Source organism: Erpetoichthys calabaricus, chromosome 14, assembly GCF_900747795.2.
Source record: "Erpetoichthys calabaricus chromosome 14, fErpCal1.3, whole genome shotgun sequence".
NCBI classification, from domain to species: Eukaryota; Metazoa; Chordata; class Cladistia; order Polypteriformes; family Polypteridae; genus Erpetoichthys; species Erpetoichthys calabaricus.
The window spans coordinates 55,480,625-55,499,058 of NC_041407.2; the positions used below are offsets into that span (position 1 = coordinate 55,480,625).

Consider the following 18,434-nt stretch of genomic DNA (forward strand, 5'->3'; position numbering starts at 1 on the left):
GCCGGCAGCTCAATCCGGTAGGGACGTCCCAGGATGGGAAGAATGGACAAGGGCACTGCCTCCCCCAGGACGCTAGGTGGCAGCTCCCCTGGACAGTAAATGTACCTCGGATTCCCACATGGCATCATGGGACGTGGAGTCCATTTTCTCAGCCCTGTTGGGTGCCGTGGGTGCCGCCAGGGGAGCTCCTAAAGGACCTGAGGACTCCTATTTTCCCTACAACCCGGAAGTACTTCGGAGTCACGAGGATGGAAGCCCACAGTACTTTCAGGATGCTTGAGAACTGATGATGTGGCATTTGACCCGGAAAAAGAGAAGGAGCACTTCCGGGTCATGGACTATTTAAAGGACTGGTGAAGACCCAGCAGGGGAGCTGGAGTTGGGTGATGAAGCTGCTTGGAGTGGAGGATTATTATTATTGTTGTATTGTGATTATTGATTATTGTTTATTGGAGAATTGTGGAGTGTGTGGTGCTTTGTGCACTGTATTGAAGAAAAAAATTAAAAATTCTTCTTGGTGCTTTAAACGTGCGTCCTAGACGTCTGTCTGTGGGGTTTCACGGGGCAACAGCACCCCTAGTGTCCACAGTATTTACATAATCTATTTTATTGTCCTCTGGATTCAGCACTAGAGCACTGATAGCCACATTTAATGCAAGCAGAAGGCAAGTACATTTTCTCTCCACATGCTACAATCAAGGCATCATGTGGGGTGGTGGCAGCCATCGGGTATGTCACAGAAGTGTGGGTAGCCCTAAAACCTGTGCAACTTTAAAAAGAGAGCAGAGCAGTAGCAGTAGCATATGTAAAGTTAATGTTCCATTTCCTTCATGAAAGTGTCACATCTTTAGTATCATACTGTGCAGTGAGGCATGTAACCTGCTTTGCACATTTTTTATCTGACCATTATGAGCAGCCCACTCTCCTTCTAACTACAGATTAGTGACCACTAAACCACAAATTGCTGTGCGTATGTGGAGCACCCATCTGACATCTCTCTGGACGTGATGAGGATACTAGAGGCACATTTAAATGGAAGATGCAAATGTAATCCAGCTAAACTATACATGGATGCAATCTATATATGAAACACACTTTAAAGTGGGTCTTTGAGAAAGCTAATAGTCATTACAGACCACATGTAACATGTTTTAAATATTGATGAAGCAGGCCACTTTAAAAATGGGTCACAGGACTGGATCCCATGAGCCTTAAGTTTGACGCTACTGCTGTAGTGTTTTGCTGCTATTTTATAATTATTTTCAGGCATCTTGTGAAATAAATTTTCTTTAATTTCCACTGTTTATTAAGAATGTCTCACATTCATCATGATAAAAGTGCTGACAAAGTGTAAAAAACTAAGCAAGACAAAGTTAAGCCTAGGTGCTGCATGGGGCTTAGCCGTAACAGAGTGTGTTCCTTATCGGTTGAAGGGGTGGCTTGCTCATTTTGCCATGACACAAAGTTCAAAAAACAAAACACTCTCTATTCACCCCGTGTTCTCTCCCTCGTGTTTTGTCTGACCACTCTAATTCCCTATCAGTCTAGCTTTTGTTCTGATTCCTCTCTCACCTCCAGACTCATTGGGCTTCTGGCCTTTCAAATCAGCCCAGTCATCGACGCTTGGTTAGAAGGAAACCTATTAAGATTCAACACCTTCAAGTCAAAATTCTCTCTGGGTGGCCTTAAGACCACTGTACTCTTGATCAATTCTTAATATATTAAACCTTCCAAGACTTTTTCTAACCCACTAGCTCCTTCTCCTGGAAACAACTCAGAAAAATGTAATGTATTTCCTGCCACTTGCTAACCTAGTGGTGTTATGTTTGCCATGGGCTTATCTTGAGTTAGAAAGACAAGAACTCTTTGCATATGTGGTTTTGACTACTGTGTCAGTCACACTTTCTACACTTTTGTGCTTTACTGGTACAAAGAGTACTAAAGCTTCATTATCACTCTTGTTCCCCACTGAATATTTACTTCCGGGGCACCAGTCACACTTGTAGGATAGTAATGCCTCTTGGCATCTCTTGAATAATCATAATGCTGAGACAAGGGGCTCCATCTGCCTGTGCAGTTTCCTATCTGTACTCACTTTTGCATTTGACAGGCCTTAACCTTGTCAAGGTCTACACACTTGCTGTATCTACTTTATACATTGTGCCATGTACACATACTGCATTTACAGACATATATGATAAACCATCTACACCTTAATGATGTTATGTATTAAACTGTTGGAAATGCAAATGAAGTGCCTAATTTGTCACAAGCTTTGGCAAAGAGAAAATTGCAGCCTTATTTTTACAAATTCAGGATGTTATGAAAAAATACAAGATGGCACTCTGGGATTTGTAACACAACACAGACAGTAACACAGCATGGTGAAGAGGAGGTTTAAAAGGCTTCATATTTGGCCATATGTAATAAATTATTAAAGTAAACAATGTTTTAATGGCTTTTGACAAATTGCAAGCACAGACTGGAGAATCGGAAAAAATGAGTAAAACCAAATGAAACAAGGCAGAATTGAATACTTTTTCAGCAACCAAAAGTAATTTTAGTGACACAGAAAAAATATCTTAAATATGGGGTATTAGGTCCACTCACTGAACCTTTTCTGGCATTTTCTGGCCAAAGAATAATTATCCAAAATAATGATCAGATTGAAGTTAGCAGTTTAGATGTTTGATGATGTGGCCTTGAATACCTTCTAATTTGTATCTCATAATAAACCCTTTTGAAGTCAGTACATTTGTGAGAGCAGGTCATGGACCGCACAGAGACTGATTTCAAGGGAATACTGGGGACACGTGTCACACTTTTTCGTTCTTGTAATTTGATGTCATTAAAACTGTGCCACAAACTGCAAGAGCAGTTAAAAATGAATGTTATAATAATCACGATTTCCACCTTTATGAATACTGAGGTGTTACATTAAAAGATTTTGGTCTTTGAACTGTTTACAAAATATAATAAGTCAGTCTTGGTTTTTTTTTTGTTCTTTATTTCGCCTTATACAATTTTTTGTATTAGGAATTTGTTTGTTTTTGCATACCCCTTGGGGTCAGAGCGCAGGGTCAGCCATTGTACAGCGCCACTGGAGCATTTACAGGTTAAGGGTCTTGCTCAAGGGGCCAGCAGAGTAGGATCTCTTTTGGCAGTGACGGGGATTCAAAGCAGCAACCTTCGAGATACCAGCACAGATCATTAGCCTCAGAGCCACCACTCCGCACCAAGGATTGGGCGTAATAGTCGAGGTATAGCTGTGATTCTTGAGAGACAATCTACCAAGAATTATAGCAGAGATCCGGGTTTGAATCCTGCTCATGGCACATTTCTGAATGAAAGAATATATCTCTAAAATAAATAATAAAAAAAAAAAACTTTCTATTCAACAAACGGTGGTTTGAATCCTACATTACAGATATAGTTGTTTATTTTTCTTTTTTGATTAAACAAAAACTGTTTAATGAATTTGTCAAGGAACACATGGACAACAGGCATAGTTAAAATCACACTTAAAGAAACTGCCTGCCCATTCTATTGTATCATAATTATAACAAATAATAATGCATTTCACTTACTTATATAGCACCTTTACCATGGTCTGCGACGGCTGCACAGATAATCAAGAGGGGTACAATAAAAATTAAAGCACAATAAGAATGAATAAATAATAGTTCATAGTCTTGTGTTGGTATGTATTTATAAAATTTGGTAAGTAATATATTCTAGTTGATGCTGACATTAAATTAATTTGAAGTAGGTAAAAATAAATATTTGGAAATATTGCAAAGGGAAATGTTTATATACTTAGTGTAAAACAACGATATGTGTTCTAGTAAACAGCATACACACCACTTAGTTAATATTATATATATATATATATATATATATATATATACAGTAATCCCTCCTCCATCGCGGGGGTTGTGTTCCAGAGCCACCCGCGAAATAAGAAAATCCGCGAAGTAGAAACCATATGTTTATATGGTTATTTTTATATTGTCATGCTTGGGTCACAGATTTGCGCAGAAACACAGGTGGTTGTAGAGAGACAGGAACGTTATTCAAACACTGCAAACAAACATTTGTCTCTTTTTCAAAAGTTTAAACTGTGCTCCATGACAAGACAGAGATGACAGTTCCGTCTCACAATTAAAAGAATGCAAACATATCTTCCTCTTCAAAGGAGTGAAGCAAACAAATCAATAGGGCTGTTTGGCTTTTAAGTATGCGAAGCACTGCGGCACAAAGCTGTTGAAGGCGGCAGCTCACACCCCCTCCGTCAGGAGCAGGGAGAGAGAGAGAGAGAGAGAGAGACAGAGAAAAATCAATACGTGCCCTTTGAGCTTTTAAGTATGCAAAGCAACTTGCAGCATGTCGCTTCACAAAGCAGCTGCACACAGAAGGTAGCAACGTGAAGATAATCTTTCAGCATTTTTAGACGAGCGTCCGTATCGTCTAGGTGTGCGAACAGCCCCCCTGCTCACACCCCCTACGTCAGGATCAGAGAGAGTCAGCGCAAGAGAGAGAGAGAAAAGTAAGTTGGGTAGCTTCTCAGCCATCTGCCAATAGCGTCCCTTGTATGAAATCAACTGGGCAAACCAACTGAGGAAGCATGTACCAGAAATTAAAAGACCCATTGTCTGCAGAAATCCGCGAACCAGCAAAAAATCCGTGATATATATTTAAATATGCTTACATATAAAATCCGCGATGGAGTGAAGCTGCGAAAGACGAAGCGCAATATAGCGAGGGATTACTGTATATATATATATGACATGTCACTGTGTAAACCACTTATGAAAGTGCTAGTAATCTGAATTGTTTAAAAAAAAAAAAACTTTTAAAAAAACTAATATACAGGTGTTGGTCATAAAATTAGAATATCATGACAAAGTTGATTTATTTCAGTAATTCCATTCAAAAAGTGAAACTTGTATATTAGATTCATTCATTACACACAGACTGATGTATTTCAAATGTTTATTTCTTTTAATGTTGATGATTATAACTGACAACTAATGAAAGTCCCAAATTCAGTATCTCTCTAGAATATCAATTAAGACCAATGCAAAAAAAGGATTTTTAGAAATGTTGGCCAACTGAAAGGTATGAACATGAAAAGTACGAGCATGTACAGCACTCAATATTTAGTTGGGGCTCCTTTGGCCTGGACTACTGCAGCAATGCGGCGTGGCATGGAGTTAATCAGTCTGTGGCACTGCTCAGGTGTTATGAGAGCCCATGCTGCTCGGATAGTGGCCCTTCAGCTCTTCTGAATTGTTGGGTCTGGCGTATTGCATCTTCCTCTTCACAATACCCCATAGATTTTCTATGGGGTTAAGGTCAGGCGAGTTTGCTGGCCAATCAAGAACAGGGATACCATGGTCCTTAAACCAGGTACTGGTAGCTTTGGCACTGTGTGCAGGTGCCAGGTCCTGTTGGAAAATGAAATCTGCATCTCCATAAAGTTCGTCAGCAGCAGGAAGCATGAAGTGCTGTAAAACTTCCTAGTAGACGGCTGCGTTGACCTTGGACTTCAGAAAACACAATGGACCAACACCAGCAGATGACATGGCACCCCAAACCATCACTGACTGTGGAAACTTTACACTGGACCTCACGCAACGTGGATTCTGTGCCTCTCCTCTCTTCCTTCAGACTCTGGGACCTTGATTTCCAAAGGAAATGCAAAATTTACTTTCATCAGAGAACATAACTTTGGACCACTCAGCAGCAGTCCAAAGGCGAGACGCTTCTGACGCTGTCTCTTGTTCAAGAGTGGCTTGACACAAGGAATGTGACAGCTGAGACCCATGTCTTGCATATGTCTGTGCGTGGTGGTTCTTGAAGCACTGACTCCAGCTGTAGTCCACTCTTTGTGAATCTCCCCCACATTTTTGAATTATTTGTGTTTCACAATCCTCTCCAAGGTGCGGTTATCCCTATTGCTTGTACACTTTTTTCTACCACATCTTGTCCTTCCCTTCGCCTCTCTATTAATGTGCTTGGACACAGAGCTCTGTGAACAGCCAGCCTCTTTAGCAATGACCTTTTGTGTCTTGCCCTCCTTGTGCAAGGTGTCAATGGTCGTCTTTTGGACAACTGTCAAGTCAGCAGTCTTCCCCATGATTGTGTAGCCTTCAGAACTAGACTGAGAGACCATTTAAAGGCTTTTGCAGGTGTTTTGAGTTAATTAGCTGATTAGAGTGTGGCACCAGGTGTCTTCAATATTGAACCTTTTCACAATATTCTAATTTTCCGAGATACTGAATTTGGGACTTTCATTAGTTATCAGTTATAATCATCAACATTAAAAGAAATAAACATTTGAAATACATCAGTCTGTGTGTAATGAATTAATCTAATATACAAGTTTCACTTTTTGAATGGAATTACTGAAATAAATCACCTTTGTCATGATATTCTAATTTTATGACCAGCACCTGTATATATATATATATACTGTACTACAGACGATTAGAATCGTCTGAGTATTAAAGGTGTAGGTCTATTTTATAAGCATATTTTATAACATCAATGTTAATATAGAGAATAACTATAATTATTATTATTCTGTAATACCATTGATATGAACGATTTGTGAAATTTTTGTTAAGTATAAAAAAGTAAACTATCCATCCATCCATCCATTTTCCAACCCGCTGAATCCAAACACAGGGTCACGGGGGTCTGCTGAAACTATGATTATACAATTCAATGTTTATTATATTTATACATTATTTTATCTGTCTCTACACGTTTTGCACACATATTTAATAAATGTAATAAACTGCACCAAGAATGTTTTAAAAAATCATTCAAAAAATGTGTACGCGAATGTAAATATATCTGCACAAGCCGTCACTCGTGAGTAACATTTTTAGAAAGTTCAAAATGAAACGCAAATCGCAAAGTGTCTTTGTGCCGACTCGAACAAGCTTTTGCGGAATACATTACTGACAAGAGGTTGGCCCGCCCTTTCCGAGTTTAGGTAGCCAACACGAGCCGTGATTCGCCAATTCTTGGTAGCCGACCGAGCCGTCATTGGCCAATTCTTGGTACCAAACCGGGTTGTGAATGGTCAATTCTTGGTAGCCGATATGGGCTGCGATTGGCCCAAGCTTTCAATTCTTGGTAGAATTTTGGTAGCAGGAAACGATCTGATTGGTTTTCGCTACCAAGATCCGATTGGTTTTCGCTACCAAGAATTACCTAGACTCATGGCTGCTCGGGGGCGCCAAAATGTGCACTTCGTTTCTCACATGTGGTCTGTCTCTAAAACGCTAAAGAAGCACCTCATACTTAAGCATTGACTGCTGTGGCTCATAAAGTATCAACAATGTTATTGATGCACTTATGCTGCCTTTTCTACTGATATTTTATATTTTACTTTTTTCCATCCTGGACTCATTTTTGCTGAAAACAATACTCCTTTTTCCCCAGCTACTTTGACATTTGCTGATAAGCAAACTAACATATCAAAGTTCCCTTGTTGAACACTGTCATAAGGCTGACATGCAATTAATGACTTTTTTGTGATACAGTGCAGTTATGCTTCCATATAAAAATGCCAAACAACAAAAGTAAACGTTTAAAACAGAGACATGAACAAAAATGATTTGACTCTAGGCTTTTTATCTGCATGATGAAATTGCAAAACTAGCTAATAACACATGGAGTAGGATGAAAGAAACACAAAATTCTATGGGTAGTTGCAGGAACTTTTAGCAAAAAGAAAGTGAAAGTAAAAAACCAGATGTCGGTGGGAACACAGCATAAAAAAACATTATTTCAAATCAAATTGATATTCGAAAAACCTTGACCTTAACAGCTGATTCCAATGCTAACAAAGATCCTTTTAAAATAACTGCAGCCTGCATGTGAAATAAGCTTTAGATTAAAAAAATCTCCTTTTAAAAGAAAATTATTTAGAGTGAGTAATGATGATTAAATATTATTTAAATTATAAATATGAAAATATGAATGTAAATGTAAGAAAACAAAACTAAGTTTTCCAGTCTGCATAGACTTAAATAATTAAATGTTATGTTATAAGAAGGTACTTTAGAAATCAAATTCTGAAGATTAGTCTAAATTAAACTGGAACTGTCTGGCATGTGTCCATGCTCTTAGTAACAGTGGTTTTACTTTTAATAATCCAAATAATTAAGATTGCAAACTAAGCAGACAAACTTTATGTCTAATACTAATGGAACACATCAGGCCACTCACTCCCTGCACAAAACTGCCTAATAAGTTACTCAGAAAAGGAAATTCTATGATTCACAATGTAGTGAGAAGTCAAGCAAAATGACACCTTTTATTGGCTAACTAAAAAATGACAATATGCAAGCTTTCAAGGCGACTCAGCCCCCTTCTTCAAGCAAGACGTAATCAATAATAATAATAAAAGGTGTCATTTTGCTTGACTTTTCACCACATTTATAATGGCTAACACAGTACAACACCCTAATACTATTATTCACAATGAAAATGAAACTTACTACATGTTAGGCTGACCAAATTCCATCTTTTTTTTTCAAAAATTCACTCATGGTAGTTGCACAGTTCATAATGAACATACTGTAGTTGGAATGTCTTTAATTCAACAACAAGGCACTGCATTCAAAGTAGCCCTTCTTTGATTAAAATTTGCATCTGACGGTTCCAAAGAGTTAAGTACCTTTTTCAAACGTATCATTGCTTTGTAAAACATGAGGAAACATTATAATCACAGTCTTAATTTTAATTATACTACACTATATTAATAAATCATCTGGGCTTGTACAAGGGAGTACCCTAAATTAAAAAGTAAATTTAGTGTTTTCTGTTTCAGCAGTTAATAATTACACTTCAGTTCACAAGTGTAAACTTCAATACGTGCATTTAAAATACTAAACTGGAAGCAAGAGACTGAATACATGTATTAGAAATAACACATGCAATTTTGTGCCTAAATATTTTCAAACTACATTCATATAGTTTCAAACATTGTATGCCATTATGAGCCTAACAACAAAAATTATAAAATGTGTTGTTAAAGCCAACTGCTTGTCATTTTTGAATAACTGTAAAATGGCATTGAAAATTAATGTCGTAAAAGACTGTGAAGGCATTATTAAACTATGACCGATGACATCTGCATATGTACAGACGCAAAGCATATATAGTACCTATTTTAAGGGCTTTAAAATGCAGCCAATGACTTAAATCGCATTGCTTCCCATAAAAGAAAATTTTCCCTTGAATAGTTTTAGTACAAGCCATTTTATAAAACTACACGTTATGTAACTTTGAGGAAGTGAGGCCATGAAGTATGTAATTAATTGCTATAGAATCTAAAATGATGAATGTATTTGTGTAGTTTCATTTTTTCCTATTATTGGAAAAGATCAAACTGAGGTAAAATGAAATCAAGAGTATTCAATTTTATCTCAGCCTTGAATGGGTTTGTTTGTTACCTGTCAAAGATGATTTTGATAGGATAGCCAGGCTGGGCCTCGATGACCCATACACAGTTCAGAGAGTCCTTATAGAAACCAGGCCAGCCAGGAGAAAGTATCATACCACTCGGTGCAGTCAAATGTCCTCCGCAAGGAGCTAGTGTAGAGAAAGAAAACAGCAGTGGACAGTCAGGCAATGTTCATAATTATGAAGAAATTGATCAACTTTCTTTTAAGAAGTTACCCCAATTAGCAAATGGCTTTATTTTTCCTTTTAAAGTCATTTAGAATTGTACCTTGAAGTACTCCCCTTTGTGAAAGTGGATGCAAAAGTCAAGCACAAAGTAAATTCATTATCTGCCTCAAATGAAATTAACAATCGACTCTTTTATTCACTGCATTATTGAATTATCTTATGCAATTATTCAAATGATTTAATACATATCAAATAAACAATAAAAAACTTGTCTATTTTGCAATGAAGTAATATATATATATTTTGCATAACCTATTAATTATACCTTACAGCCATAAAATACAGATAGAATACCATTCTTGTGCAAATGTTGTGCTACATAATTATACACAAGAAAGCAACTGTTTAAGTGCTCTGGCTGAGCAAACACTGAATAAGGCCACGTCTCCTGAAATTGCACAGGCATTGTAAACGGCCCACATAAACATATCGTGTACACTGCTAGGCTGCAAACAACAATGAATGTAAATCAAGAAAGACGTCATCCAGAAAAAAATACTCATGCAGCAGATGATAAGGCATAGAGGAAAACTCCTGAAAGAACTGAAGCTACTGTGGAAAGAGTACACAGAGCAAATAGGGAGACTGATAGCCACAAGGCAAAACATGCTTGAAATTTGGGAAACAAAACCCAAAATGCAAGGGTGTGCTCTTTCCGCCAAAATGAGGTTATAAGGCATAGAATTTCTTTTACCATGAAACATCATGAGCAAAGTCTGCCATGAATTATCTGCAGCAATGTACTACCAATTGAAAGAATTAGACCTTCCAAACTATTAAGATTTTTGGAAATAAAGCATATTACATAAGAAAAGAAAAGCCTTGGACTTTATTAGATGAAAAAATTGAAAATCTCGAGGCATCACAAAAAACATTCAAGGGTGCTTATAAAGCAAGACAGCAGACACCCCATGCATCATATCTTATTGCACACTGGATTGCCAAAAATAAGAAAAATCACACAATTTCAGAGCAGCTCATCTTGTCTGATAAAACAGATATGTGTGCCAAAGTTCTACATGAGTCAGCCGGCAACAAAATTAAAAATATCCCTCAATCCAGGGGCACAGTTCATCTGAGAATATGTGACATACCTGATGACATAAAGCAACAGCCTGTTGATCATCTCAGCAAAAGTGGACATTTTGCTGTACAACTCAATAAGCCCACAGACAACAATAAAGTACTGTTTGCTTATGTCAGATATATATAGAATAAGGATTTCAAGGATTCAATTTTTGTTAAATACTGATTTGTCTATATCCACAACTGCAGCAGGATTTTTTACTGAAATGAACAGACATTCGTCCTGGGTGTGATGTTAATCTGTATCCAGCCCTGCATGTAGGCCCTCCAACCTGCAGGAAAAAACCTGAGGGATGGTGATAGAATTGACACTCCAGCCACCATAAAAAACCTCACACTGTTCCATTCCATCTGAACTAGTGTGGTGCTGAGGTGTCACCCATTGCATAGCTGCACTCAGGTCCTAATCTGAGATCCTGAGTTGGTTTGTCATGTGGTGGGTGTGTGTGGTCCTAACCTCTCTCTTTGAATAAACATCCAAAGTCGTATGGAGTATGGTGGATATTCTCTGTTCATGTGACAAATACTCAAGATGCCTTCTGGCATTTATGATATCGGCAGTGAGCATATACAGCTTTGATTGCAACTAGGAATTCTCCGTCTTTCCAAAAGGTATAGTATTGTCACAAGTGTACAAGCCAAAGAGTGAATTGGGAGCCTTTATTAAGTAAAATATTTCCAAAGTGGCTATACGTTTTGATAACTTTTTATGGATTATGAACATATCTAACCTGGCTGATATTTTTGAACATCTCCATGCACTTAATGTGTCACTACAAAGGAAAGGCTGTAACTGGTTTGAGCAAATGGATGAAATCAGTCTTCTATGAAAAGCTTATACAATGGACTAAGTACATGAACACTGGCAGGCTAGACATGTGGCCCAATATCTGCAATAAACTGCAAAATATGACAAAGTTAGAATGTTTACTGGCAAAAGAGTGATTTGTAAGTGTTTGGAAAAATTGAACACATGGCTTTGTGCTTATTTACCAGAGGAGAGAATAGAAGTTTAAGATTGGACAGGAAATCCATACCAAATCAGCGTCAAAACAATGACCTTACCATTTGAAAAGGAAACACAACTAAACTGAGTTGTCACATGATCACAGTCTTCAGAAGAAATTCTCAGAATTGAGATTCCCCTGGTTCTGATGCTATGTTGCAAAGAAATATTGTACCATCATAATACTTCTGACTTCAGAATACTTCATAAGACTTCATCTTTGTGAGACTGGACCGAATACCATGGTTATTTGATATGTTATGTATGCTGCACTTAAGTGTTAAAAATGTATATACTGTAATTGACTAATATTTGATGTTCAGGATGAAAATGTTGGTTACTTTGCATTAAAACTGAAAATAAAGGATATCCATTAAACAAAAGTTGATAAAAATGAGTCATAAGACCAGAAAGGTCAAAAACACTGCTTTTGTACCAGTCTTCAACAAGTTATTAAGTAGTTTTTATCCACAGCAATGCATGCAGCCATGTCATAGAACATAGCATGACAAGACAGAGACTGTCTCAGTAATGTGAGTTGCAGCTATGAAGACCAAGACAATATGGAGCACACGCTTAACTGCATCAAGTGAGGCAATACTTACAGCCTGCTCTTTACTGAACACAATACATACTGTAGATGGTAGGTAAACACCAGCAAAATTCTGGACTTCCGTGCGCTGATCTACACTAAGATTAACCTCTCTTATGCAAACTGATCCATCAATCCGACGCAGCTCTCACTAAGACTAGATGATTCCTGTAAATATTTAATTAATAGTTCTGTGTATAAGACTTTGTTTTGTTGAAAGTCATTACTTGCAAAAAGGAATTGTATGTGAAAGCAAACCAACAGGAGCACAGCGCCTGTAATGCTGCCAAGACCAATTTATCATCATAGTACTCAACCAAAAAAAAAGAAAAAGTCAGTTGACTGAAGGGGACACATTGTCTTCCAAGCAAGCAGAATGAACACAGATGAGAAATGTGAATCCCCCACAGCAAGACAGCAAGGAAGCAAAAGTGCACCTCTTAAAATATGACCATTGCTGTCCACATCAGTTTTCACACAAAAAAGTAAAATGTGGCATACTGCCCAAAAGTAGAGTTTAACTTCAATAACACAACATCTGTGAACACATAAAAAAATATACATTTTAAACGACAAAGGCCTTACTTAGTAGATATACTGTACATTGACATATTCTCCAATTTCTTTAAGAAATAAAGCCCAGAAGGATTTTTATAGCTTATACTAGGTTGATATGGTAATCAAGGATAACCTCTAAATATTTTTAATGAGAGGCTAATTATTTGCAGTGAAAAGCCAAAGGGAAAAGAGATGGTAGATTCGGGATTCACCTTTAATGATTAATGCCAAAGTATTTAATGCAATTTTTTTTTGCTTTAAACTATGCACAACCTTAAATTTGTTCGGCTTATTAGATTGGTACTGAATGGCACTTCATAAAAATATTTCCACATATATACACACACACCTACACTGCAGACTAGAATTTTTTCCAGGAGTGTATAGTTGAATGCTTTTCCCTTGACTACAAAATTAGACTTTCAAATGGGCCAAATTTTACCACCTTCTTCACTTACAGCTTAACAAGGTGCTTAAAATTGTAACTTGAAAGCCTGGTGCATTTCCATTAGTTTTTTTTTTCCTGAAGTCACATACAGCTAACCGGTAATTTAGGTTCTCCTGTGACCTCTTTAAAACAGCTGCAAGGAAGGGATATATTATGTCATATAGTACATACAGTGACACCATTTTGCAGCTCTTCAAAATATGTTATCAGTACTTCTACCTTGATGCTGAAGGACTGATTACCAGCTTCCATCTTTTTTTCTGAATCGCACATATCCAATCCACTGCTATGCACTCTTACTCATATAGTGCCAGTTTAATGTCTTCCATGAACTTAACTTATAAAAATCTTTCTGTCCTAGATTGTTAAATCATTCTCAATGGAATCCTTATGAAATTCACTTTTAGATGAAGCCCTACAATAATTGCAAAATGAAAGCTGCTGCATTACAATCCTCTACAGGCATCCAAAACAAGCAGAAAGTAAGCTGACTGGAACTGTCATGACATCATATACAGTGTGAGTACCACAAGGGATGGACGGGTATCCGAGAAGGTAATTCTTTGCCCAGATGGAAAGCCACAATGAAGGAGAATGGAAAGACACGCTTTCCAACTGGAAGGTCTATGCGCCAGAACATTTGAAGGACCATGGGAGATGTGGATACTCTGCTCACTGATATGCTAGAGTGCAGCATCTCTGGGATTCAGGTCCCCTCTGGATACCCTAAGGGCATCATAGGAGTTGGAACCCCAGAGTACAGCCTTGTTATGGTCCATGGGTATAGCCAGGATGCACTGCAGGGAGATATGGTCATTACTTTGTGATACTCCCATCTGACCTGGAAGTGCTTCCTACAAACCATGTACTAGCCACAGGAGTACTCCCAGGTTAAAGATTAAAAAGAGCTGCTTCACCTTGATTGAGGAGTCAGCATTGGGATTCAGATGACTAAGCTCTTGGAACAAATAGATGGAGAAGGGAAACATTCTATATAACTGTCTTTGACTAACATGGTTGTGCTTAACTGTCAACTGAAGTCTGTAAGTAATAAAATGCACATTATTTGAACACGTGGTTGTGTAGAGTTTACACTGCATAGAGTATGTACTGTATACTTGATCCTGAACGCTTGTAACTTTAGTAGCAGTATTATACCTGTAATATATTAGTGACTTTATTTCAAACTGCATTTCATCCTGTTCAAGGCTGCTAGCAAATTTCTAATTTTCAATTTTATTTAACTCTGCACATATTTAGTGTTTTATATGAAATATTTGAGTTACCACATTTGTCAAAATTCTGATGCGCTCAGCTTAACCTTTTTGCAATTAAATTATTTGTAGCCTGGAGAAACAATTCAATAAAAACTAACATTATAATAAAACTTGATAGGGTAACTTCAGTTTATAATATTCAAAAACTCATACATCTTTACCAAAACTAAAATAATGTTCTTCTTTTCCCGATTTCCATCTAAAAAAGAATAAGCAAAGTTTCCGGTTGTGCATACCTTCACATCTAGGAACAGCATTGTCCCACACTACATTTCCATCTTTCAGAATGCAGGTGATGGTTTCTGAGCCATGAGTTTTGATGAAACCTTCTTCGCACAAAAATGACACTGAACTGCCAAGCTGAAGGCTGTCTCCGAATCTCTTTCCATTAATTGGGATACCAGGATCTGGACATTCATTGTGGCGGAATGCTGGAGTGAGGGAGAAAGAGATGAAGAGAAAAGGAGAGCAATATAATGACTTCAAGTGACTAAATGTTTTTTAAAAATTTAGATATGCATAAATTCATTTATAGTGCTGTATATGGAGAAAAGCCAAGCAAAATGACACCTTTTATTGGCTAACTAAAAAGATTACAATATGCAAGCTTTCGAGGCAACTTAGGCCCCTTCTTCAGGCAAGATGTAATACAGAGACTGGAGTTCCCTATGTTTCTATACACACTCTAGGACAAGAAACAACATTGGTAAATCTTTAAATGAGAAATTTTAAATGTAAAAAATTAATAGATTCATTCAGGCTAGGGTTAATTTAACAAGAGAGAAAAGAACAATGTATTGTCAAGATCTCTGGATAAGATAACTGTCCAACAAAGTCTTTTGAAGTTTGTAATGAGTTTTTTCAAAACAATGTGGATCTATATACAGGTTGTCTGTCATTCTGAGAGATGTAAACAATCCTCATATCTGACCATAAAACTCTTGTCTCTATTCAATCCATGTTGTAATTTATTAAATTTTAGCATGAGTTTAACTTCCCATTCTTTTCTCTCCTGCTGTGTTTTGAAGTTGCCCATAAGCACTGTGACTTTAAAGTCCCTCTCACAGTGTCCAATGCTGTTGAAGTGGGCCGCCACAGGAACATCTGTGTTGCCATGTTTAATGTGGAACCTGTGTAAATTCATTCTCTGGCGGAGTGTTTGTCCAGTTTCTCCCACATAGAGTGCAGTGTCAGGACATTTCATGGAGAAAATTAGGTAGACTACATTAGATGATCTGCAGGAAAATGATCCCTTTATGCGATGTTCAAGTCGGCAGTGTGGTATAACTATACGGTCTGTATCATAGATGTGGGCACATGTTTTGCATCTTTTCTGTAGGCATGGAGATGTGCCATTTTCTGTTGGTTCACTTAGGGAGCTTCGGACAATTAGTTGTTGAAGGTTTGGTGGTTGTCTGTATGCCAGGAGGGGAGGTTCAGGAAATACATTTTTCAGTATTTGGTCATTGTTTAATATTGGCTGAAGTTCTTTTATAATTTTTCGAAGTGTTTCAAGATGTGGGTTGTTGGTGACAACAAGGGGGATGCGGTTCTTGTTGTTTTTGTTTTTATATTCCAGAAGGTTGTCTCTGGGTATGGCAGTAGCTCTTCTTATTTGAGTGTCAGTTGTTTTGGGGGTGTAACCTTGTCTGAGCTCCTGCAGTTGTTGATCCCGGTCTGTCGGGTCTGAGCAAATACAATTGTACCGTATTGCTTGGCTGAAAATAATGGAGCGCCTTATATGCTTGGGGTGGAAGCTATCACTTTGCAGGTAGTTCCGTCTGTCTGTCGGTTTGTGAAAAATAGAAGTTACAAGGGTGTTGTCTTTCAGTTGAACGGTGGTGTCAAGGAAGCTGACTTCGGTTTTTGAGTAACTCAGCTTCAGCTTTATATTGGGGTGAAAACAATTATATTCATTATGAAAATTGAGGAGGTCCTTCTCACTGGCAGTCCAGATTATGAAGATGTCATCTATGTAATGGAGATACAACATTGGTTTTACGATGCACATTGACATGAAATCTTCCTCCAATTTTTCCATAAATAGGTTTGCATAGTGAGGTACAAACCGACAGCCCATTGCAGTCCCCATTTGTTGCAAGTAGCAATCTTGTCCAAAAGAGAATAGATTATGTGTCAGAGTGAATTTTATCATTTCTATTACTGACTTTGTGGGCAAATCATGCTGTTTGAGGTACATTTCACATGCCAATATGCCATCATCATGGGGAATGTTTGTGTAAAGTGCCTCAACATCCATTGTGGCCAGTAAGATTCCCTCAGGTAAGGGGCCTAAAGCAGACAGTTTTTTTTAAGAAGTCAGTGGTGTCCTGGATGTAGCTGGTTGTATTACGGGTGAGGGGTTTAAGGATGTGCTCCACCAAACCTGAAATATTTTCTGTAAGGGAGCCAATTCCTGAGATTATAGGCCTTCCTGGGTTCCCTTCTTTGTGGATTTTAGGAAGCATGTAGAAGTAACCCATTTTGGGGTTCTCAGGAATTAAACTGTTTACATGATCCCTAATGTCATGAGGAAATCTACTTACTATTTTTTTTAGTTTCTTTTTGTAGAGATCTAATAGTTTTTGTATATAAATCAACAGATATCTGATATTTATGGTTAATTTCTGTATATCTATCAAACCATTTTTGAACCCACTTATTTCATTAAAGGCTATTAAAGAACTAGCAGCAGTTTCAAAGTAGAAACAATTCTTTGATTGGATGTCAGTCTGTCTGAAGACAAAAGTGGACATTCATACTGAGACAAAATGAGCCCATTTAAATTCATCAGTTAACTAGAAATTCACAACTTTGCAAGGTACCGGGTGAAATCCCACATGAGTACCAGAAAATCATACAATATACATAGAAACAAAGACTTAGATATGCAGAAATTTACTCCACATAAATCAGAACTTAGATAAAACAATCAATATAAGAAATGTCATTTTACTTCATCTTATTTACAGTATGATCAAATATGCTCCTGACACTTAGACTGATACCACTTTTTCTGTTCTGTCAACACCATCCAAAACCTAGTGATGTGAAGAAGGACATCTTTGAATGCACAATGTTTTGGGCCTTGACATGAATAGAGTATAGCAGCAGAAGATCACATTGTGTTTCACTTCTCTCAGCCAAAAACAGGAGTGTGATCTTTGAAACTAGATGCCTGACGACTGGAAACTTGTTGCCTTGTCTTACTTGTAAACAGCACAAGGGGGAGTCAAGCTAAAGTTAGAAAATGGGATTTATCACAAAATGGAACGAACCTTAACAAAACTGATAATTTCATTTCTCAAAGTAGTCTCCACCCTTCTCAATGCACTTGCACCACCAACCTGGAAGTGCCTGGATTCCAGCAGAATAAAAGGTTTGGTCTTGTCCTCGCAACCACTCATGCACCTCTTTCTTCACAACATCATCTGTCTTGAATCAATGACCACCCAGATGGTTTTTTAGCGGTTCAAAAAGGTGTAAATCACACAGTGCCAAATCTGACGAATAAGGAGGATGCGGCAATACCTCAAACTTCAGTTTCTCCAGACAAGCCTTGATGTTCTTAGCAGTGTGTGGGCAGGTGGGCATTGTCTTGCAGCAAAAAGACTCCTTGAGACAGCAGTCCCCACCACTTGGATCGAATAGCAGGCTTCACGTTAGTCTCCAGCAAGTCACAGTAACTTGCAGTAGTGACTGTAGTACCACCCTGCATGTAGTGTTCGACAATAACTCGGGTATATATATGTGTGT

The 18,434-nt window shown here is 37.8% G+C and overlaps 1 protein-coding gene across 1 annotated transcript in view; it reads right to left on the reverse strand.

Annotated features, from left to right (window-relative positions):
- csmd2 (CUB and Sushi multiple domains 2) overlaps positions 1-18,434 on the reverse strand; it is a 991,046-nt gene that overhangs the window by 301,676 nt on the left and 670,936 nt on the right. Inside the window, exons 15-16 of the mRNA XM_051919055.1 lie at positions 14,915-15,109; positions 9,474-9,612 (exon numbers count right to left, since the gene is read on the reverse strand). Of these exons, the coding sequence (XP_051775015.1) occupies positions 9,474-9,612; positions 14,915-15,109 (334 nt within the window). The remainder of the gene's footprint in view (positions 1-9,473; positions 9,613-14,914; positions 15,110-18,434) is intronic.